The sequence below is a fragment of the Nerophis ophidion genome, linkage group LG01 (assembly GCF_033978795.1).
Source record: "Nerophis ophidion isolate RoL-2023_Sa linkage group LG01, RoL_Noph_v1.0, whole genome shotgun sequence".
Taxonomy (NCBI): domain Eukaryota; kingdom Metazoa; phylum Chordata; class Actinopteri; order Syngnathiformes; family Syngnathidae; genus Nerophis; species Nerophis ophidion.
Window position 1 is genome coordinate 56846010 of NC_084611.1, and position 8269 is coordinate 56854278.

At 39.4% G+C, this 8269-nt stretch overlaps 1 protein-coding gene across 5 annotated transcripts in view; it reads right to left on the bottom strand.

Annotated features, from left to right (window-relative positions):
- The window catches only part of LOC133557422 (VPS10 domain-containing receptor SorCS1), a 415482-nt gene that overhangs the window by 70644 nt on the left and 336569 nt on the right, over positions 1-8269 (bottom strand). For all 5 annotated transcript variants that reach the window (XR_009807768.1, XR_009807769.1, XM_061907883.1 and 2 more), the window contains exons 17-18: positions 5756-5869; positions 2728-2899 (exon numbers count right to left, since the gene is read on the bottom strand). Coding sequence is in view for 3 of the 5 variants with exons in the window: in XM_061907883.1 (XP_061763867.1) it covers positions 2728-2899; positions 5756-5869 (286 nt within the window). In the remaining 2 variants the exon portion in view is untranslated. The remainder of the gene's footprint in view (positions 1-2727; positions 2900-5755; positions 5870-8269) is intronic.

Below are 8269 nucleotides of genomic sequence, written 5' to 3' on the forward strand. Positions count from 1 at the left end.
GAATTTTATGTGAAAGGCCAACACATGCAATTATACATGGTTAATGTTTTTTGTTTGTTTGTTTGTTTTTTACAAGGGCTTCACGGTGGAAGAGGGGTTAGTGCGTCTGCCTCACAATTCGACGGTCCTGAGTAGTCCTGGGTTCAATCCCGGGCTCGGGATCTTTCTGTGTGGAGTTTGCATGTCCTCCCCGTGAATGTTTGGGTTCCCTCCGGGTACTCCGGCTTCCTCCCACTTCCAAAGACATGCACCTGGGGATAGGTTGATTGGCAACACTAAATTGGCCCTAGTGTGTGAATGTGAGTGTGAATGTTGTCTGTCTATCTGTGTTGGCCATGCAATGAGGTAGCGACTTGTCTAGGGTGTACCCGCCTTTCGCCCTATTGTAGCTGAGATTGGCCCCAGCACCCACCGCGACCTCAAGGGGAATAAGCGGTAAGAAATGGATGGGTGGATGGATGTTTTTTACAAATAAAAATTCAATCAATCAATCAATCAATCAATGTTTATTTATACAGCCCTAAATCACAACTGTCTCAAAGGGCTACACAAGCCACGACATCCACGGATCAGTGCCCACATAAGGGCAAGGAAAAACTCACAACCCAGTGGGACGTCGATGAGAATGACTATGAGAAACTTCGGAGAGGACCGCAAATGTGGGTGACACCGCAAGATGGCAAGATGCCGCAGATCGTGCCCTCGGGAGGGAGCGCATATTTCACGACCATGTACGAAGTAACAAATATTTATTTGAACGCTTTAAGCTACCAAGAGCTGTCCCCCCTTTCTTAACACTATAACTTCCCGGATTTTTTGCTCTACCTATAAAACCCAGAGGGCATCCGATTGGCTGGAATGCCCCTTGTGAACCTTCCTTTTGTTAAGTAAACGGGGCAATCACTGGGCCACTTTACTCAAAACACCTTGACATAGAATGGGGGAGGGGGAGATAGAAGCTGCTAACTGACCGTCTGTCTTTCACGACTGTGTGGGTTCCCTCCGGGTACTCCGGCTACCTCCCACCTACAAAAACATGCACCTGGGGATAGGTTGATTGGCAACACTAAATTGGCTCTAGTGTGTGAATGTGAGTGTTGAATGTTGTCTGTCTATATGTATTGGCCCTGTGATGAGGTGGCGACTTGTCCAGGGTGTACACCGCCTTCCGCCTGAATGCAGCGGAGATAGGCTCCAGCACCACCCGTGAGCCCAGCAGGGACAAGCAGTAGAAAATGGATGGATGGATTGATAAAGTATTTGTGATTCTGATTCTGATTGGACACTGGCCGAGAGTTAGTGGGTGGCCGAGGGTTGTTGGGTCTGCTCCCCGTTGCCTTGTGGGTTAGTCTGGGGAGACAAAAGGCTAGGGGAGCACACTCTGAGAGAAAAACAATTGCTGGTAGGCGCACCATTGTGGGTCCTCCGACAGACCAGAGCTCCGGCAGACTCCTGCACCTGTGAGGAGGTGCCGGTCGTCCTGGGTTTCCCTTGCCACCGGATACAGCTACCCACAGCGAAGAAGTGACGTTGGAGTCTGCGCGTCTCCCTCGTCGTAAATGACCTCAACGGTGGAGTGATATGGTTGCATAGAAGCTCCATAACAGTCACAAAGGCGGGAGAAGGCTGCAGCAAAGATGGGGCCCTGATTGTCTTGGTCTCCATACCATTGGACTCTCTTTGCCAAGGACTGTGTGCTATCAGTCTGGGCACCAGTCTCCCCACTTTAATAGATTTCACGCACAGGCGTTCTCCTGAAGGCAGTCCCATCAACAGGAGGACAATCATACTCGTTTCGGCGACGATCAGTCCGGACCCCCTCTCCAGGGGCCCATGCTTAGACCGACTTTTTCTTTCCTCTCACGCCCCCCAGCGTTTACCCTTTTTCTTACCTTTTTTGTAAGGGGCGCCAGAAGTTGGCAGACCCGTCGGCAATCCTGTTCTGTCTCCCTGTAATGTTTGATCCTGTTCTGTCTTCCTGTAATGTTTGTCTGATCTTGAATGGGATTATGCTGAAAATCTTAATTTCTCCTCTGGGATTAATAAAGTATTTCTGATTCTGATTCTGATTGGACACCAGCCGAGAGTTAGTGGGCGGCCGAGGGTTGAGTCGGCGATCTTTGTTGCTTTGTTGGGTCTGCTCCTGTCTCTGGCTATGCTCTCATTACCCTAGCAGACGATGGCGTGGAACATCGCAGATGCCACCACAGTGTATGTACTGTTGTTGTTGTTATTGTTTTACTTTTGTAGCTGTATGTAGAAGTGGCTGGTTGCATCAACTCTGCTCTTTTAATGCCTTTAATGTCCTTTGTGTTCTTTGATGTTTCCCTCTTACACACATGCTTATGTGTGCTATGGCTATGAGTCTTTTTTTCCCCCTCGGCCTCAGTCTGGACCCCCTTTCTAGGGGCCCAGTCTTAGACTGTGTTTTTTTTTTTCTCATGTCCCCTAGCGTTTACCTGTTTTTCACCTTTTTTGTAAGGGGCGCCGGAAGTTGGCAGACACGTCAGCGATCCTGTTCTGTCTCCCTGTAATGTTTGATCTTGTTCTATCTCCCTGTAATGTTTGATCTTGTTCTATCTCCCTGTAATGTTTGTCTGCCCTTGAATGGGATTGTGTTGAAAATCCTAATTTACTCTTTGGGATTATTAAAGTATTTCTGATTTGGATTCTGGGTTTCAGTGGTATAGAACTGCAATGTTCATTACGTGCTTAAAAGGTGGTTACCTGCTCGAGAAAAACAAGAAATGTGACATTGGCGCCCACTGCAGCCGTCAGTGTCCCCTCGCTGGTGACCAGGTGGAGTCCCTTGGGTGCTTGCATGGGGCACTGCTGCCTTCTGGCTGTGTATTCCATGATGACTCCAGCTGTACAGTTGTTCGATACCACCTTCCTATAGCTGGAATATAAACATATATATATATATATATATATATATATATATATATATATATATATATATATATATATATATATATATATATATATATATATAGATAAGATCAATTAGTTTCATGACAAAACACATATGTTCATGTCGCTCTGAAATAAAGCAAAAGCCAACTGTTGAAGATGCAAAAAAAAGTTTGCAGAAAGTCTCGGAATGTGATTTGTGTCAGAAAGAAAACTAAGTTGATTGTAAATTAAATACGTTTTTTTTTTTTTTGTTTTTTACTCCTAAAGCAATTTAGAAGCTTAATGAAAAGCGTTGTTTCAGTCCCTTATATTTACACTTAGTCATACTCACTAAATTATTAATAGTGCAATTTTGTTGTGGGATGAGAAACAATGACCCATTGCCTCAATATTTCACACATAAAATTATTCAACATAGTGACAATCACCAACCACTTTCATACAGAGCAACGTTATTATGTATCCTGAGTAGAAATGTCCGATAATGTTTTTCTTCCTCCAAACACGACGAGTTGAGTTTATACCAAAATGGATACATGGATGATACAGCAGAGGATTGGGAAAATGTCATATGGTCAGATGAATCCAAAATAGCACTTTTTGGGATAAACTCAACTCGTTGTGTTTGGAGGAAGAAGAACACTGAGTTGCATCCCAAGAACACCATACCTACCTACATCATGCTTTGGGGCTGTTGTTCTGCTAAGGGGACAGGACGATTGATCCGTGTTAAGGAAAGAATGAATGGGGCCATGTATCGGGATATTTTGAGCAAAAACCTCCTTCCATCAGTGAGAGCTTTGAATGGTTGACCAAATACTTATTTTCCACCATAATTTACAAATAAATTCTTTAAAATTCCTACAATGTGAATTCCTGGATTTTGTTTTCACATTCTGTCTCTCACAGTTGAAGTGTACCTATGATGAAAATTACAGACCTCTGTCATCATTTTAAGTGGGAGAATTTGCACAATCGGTGGCTGACTAAATACTTTTTTGCCCCACTGTATACACATATATACATACACACATATACACACATATATATACATACATGCACACATACACATATATACATACATATATACATATGTACTGTATATACACATACACACATACATTCACATACATATATACACACAAAACATTTTTAAAGAATAATTAAAAAAAAGAAGAACAACATGTAAGCCAATGTTCAGCGGCAATGACCTGGATATAAGACGGCCCCCTTCATTTCAAGAACCACCATAAATGATTCCCGGGTGTGGCACTGCTGCTGCCCACTGCTCCCCTCACTTCCCAGGGGGTGATCAAGGAGATGGGTCAAAAGCAGAGGACAAATTTCACCACACCCAGTGTGTATGTGACAAACATTGGTACTTTAACTTAACTTTAACCACCTTTCAAAAGAAAAATGTTTTTACTGTTAGGGTGCAGCTGAGATAGGCTCCAGCACCCCCCGCAACCCCGAAAGGGACAAGCGGTGGAAATGGAAAGATGGATGGATGTTAGTAAAATAACTGGTTGCAATAAAGTTGTGTTCGTCTCTTGAAATCTTACTCGGGTATAATTTAGGGACAAAGAGGTTAGTTCCTTTACTACTGTTAACCCAGGTAGCCCCTGGCAAAGGCCTAGTACCTGACTGCCCCCTAGCCAGGGATACGGTGAAGACCCTCAACGGCGGAGCAGGCGGAAGACGGTAGATTTAAGAACTACCACAACGGCTGGATGGCGGATGAAGGCTGCAGCAGAAAAGGGTCCCCGGTCGTCTTGGACTCCATGCCACTGGACCCTGACCCGGATTTGACAAGGATGGTGTAGTGACTGTCTGTGCACCGGTCTCACCACGTTAAGCAAAGTCCTGCACAGGCTTCTTCCATAAAGGGATACCCCCCTACCCAAATTCTCACCGGCACTGAAAGTAAACAGGTTTTTAACATGAAAATAATATTTTATCAGAGTTTTTAAATTACTTTGCTCGTTGATGATTTTTTATGTTTAGTTTTATATTGTGTAGTTATTTTTATATGGTAATTATTATTCTTTGACTGTAAATTGTTTGCCTGTTTTCTTATTGATGCTTTTATTTTTTTAATTTTTGTCTGTATTGCGTAGTTACAATTATATGCTTTTACTTGTAATTGTGTTGAGTTGTGGACCCCAGGAAGACTAGTGGGTTGTTAAGGCAACCAGCTAACGGGGATCCTTAATAAAAATCAAATTAAAATCAAAATCCTACCAGAAAGATCGTCATACTTGTTTCGAGTGACCGCCGATGATTTCCAGTTTTTTTTTAATTATTTGATTATTTGATACATTATTTTGCATGTTTTTTTCAAATTACAAAGTACGTAGACAAAAACATTAAATATAAGTGATTAATTTTTATCTGAATAAAATAAGTTTTAAAGCTGCAAGGTAAAAGTGCCTTCATACTTGGTGACAAGCAGAGAGGTCAGTAGTATTTTTAAAAGATTTTAGTCCTTTCCTCTTTACAATGTGAATGCTTCAAGGCTGTTAAAGAAGTCGAGGTTGTTTCCTTTATAACTTGAAATTTCAGCTCCCTCTTATGATTTTCTGTGGCATTGAGTTTAGGACAGTGACTCGGCATTTTCCATGTCTTTACATGGTAGCAAAAAAAAAAAAAACAGCAGTGGATCAAATAGTGACTTGTTTTAAATATTTTTTTTTCGTCTTAACACATTGTCCCTGAGAAATTATCAAACTAATACACTACCCTCAAGCTGTTCAACTGAAAGATAATTTTACCTACATGCTTTTGAATTCATAGTGACAGTATGTGTGCTGATTGGAGCCAGCTATCATTTTGTGTTTACCCAGTGCTGTTCAAGAATGTCATTCCTGCGGCGCATCTCCTGGAGATCACTGATGGATGGAACCAAAAGGCAGGAGAACACTTTCCATCTGTCCTTCTCTCATAACCATAATCACTGAAGGGATCAAAGCACAAAAAAAACAAATACTTAGATTTGAGTAAACATATATATACACACGAACATATCTCTCTCTCTCTCTCTCTATATATATATATATATATATATATATATATATATATATATATATATATATATACATACATATATATATATAAATATATAAATATATATATATAAAAAAAAAAAAAAAAAATATATATATATATATATATATATATATATATATATATATATATATGTATATATATACACAGATATATAAATATGTATATATATATATATATATATATATATACAAACCCTGTTTCCATATGAGTTGGGAAATTGTGTTAGATGTAACTATAAACAGAATATAATGATTTGCAAATCATTTTCAACCCATATTCAGTTGAATATGCTACAATGACAACATATTTAATGGTAAAACTGATAAACATTTTTTTTTTTTTGCAAATCATCCTTAAATGTTACAATTTGATGCCAGCAACACGTGACAAAGAAGTTGGGAAATATGGAAATAAATACTGATAAAGTTGAGGAATGCTCATTAAACAATTATTTGGAACATTCCACATGTGTGCAGGCTAATTGGGTACAGGTGGGTGCCATGATTGGGTATAAAAGCAGCTTCAATAAAATAATAAGTAATTCACAAACAAGGATGGGGCGAGGGTCACCAATTTGTAAGAAAATTGTCGAACAGTTTTAGAACAACATTTTACCATTTACGGTCCGTAAAATCATCAAAAGGTTCAGAGAATCTGGAGAAATCACTGCACGTAAGCGATGATATTACGGACCTTTGACCCCTCAGGCAGTACTGCATCAAAGACCGACATCAGTGTGTGAAGGATATCACCACAAGGGCTCAGGAAGACTTCAGAAAACCACTGTCAGTAACTACAGTTGGTCGCTACATCTGTAAGTGCAAGATAAAACTCTACTATGCAAAGCGAAGGCCATTTATCAACAACACCTAGGAACGCTGCCGGGTTCGCTGGGCCCGAGCTCATCTAAGATGGACTGATGCAAAGTGGAAAAGTGTTCTGTGGTCTGACGAGTCCACATTTCAAATTATATTTGGAAACTGTGGACGTGGTGTCCTCCGGAACAAATAAGAAAATAACTATCCAGATTGTTATAGGCGCAAAGATCAAAAGCCAGCATCTGTGATGGTATGGGGGTGCATTAGTGCCCAAGGCATGGGTAACTTACACATCTGTGAAGGCACCATTAATGCTGAATGGTCCATACAGGTTTTGGAGCAACATATGTTTCCATCCAAGCAACGTTATCATGGACGCCCCTGCTTATTTCAGCAAGACAATGCCAAGCCACGTCTTACAACAGCGTGGCTTCGTAGTAAAATAGTGCGGGTACTTTCCTGGCCCGCCTGCAGTCCAGACATGTCTCCCATCGAACATGTGTGGCGCATTATGAAGCGTAAAATACGACAAGACCCCGGACTGTTGAACAACTTAAGCTGTACATCAAGCAAGAATGGTAAGTAATTCCACTTTCAAAGCTTCAACAATTAGTTTCCTCAATTCCCAAACGTTTATTGAATGTTGTTAAAAGAAAAGGTGATGTAACACAGTGGTGAACATGCCCTTTCCCAAATACTTTGGCACGTGTTGCAGCCATGAAATTCTAAGTTAATTATTATTTGCAAAAAAAAACAAAGTTTATGAGTTTGAACATCAAATATCTTGTCTTTGTAGTGCATTCAACTGAATATGGGTGGAAAAGGATTTGCAAATCATTGTATTCTGTTTATATTTACACATATATATATATATATATATATATATATATACAAACCCCGTTTCCGTATGAATAATCATTGTATTCCATTTAAATGTACATCCAACACAATTTCCCAAATCATATGGAAATGGGGTTTGCGTATACATGTATATACATGTTAAAATGTGTGTGTATATATATATATAAATTTTCCTGAAGGAACTCTCCTGAATGAATCAATAAAGTATTATCTACGTATCTATCTATATATATATATATATATATATATATATATATATATATATATATATATATATATATATATATATATATATATATATATATATATATATATATATATATATATATATATATATATATATATATAAGCACTATATATATATATATATATATATATATATATATACAAATATGTGTGTGTCCACGTTAAGACTGTCTTCTTCTAATGGATGTATTACTATTTTTGGCAAGCTAGGTAATGTTTGCTGTGGTCTGGAACAACTTGGCACACAGACAACTATCCGAAATGCAGCCAATATTACACACAGATAATGTGTCATTAGACATGCAAAACTAAATTATATACAAAGAGGATAAAAGCAAAGGATATTAAATGAGCTCAAATAT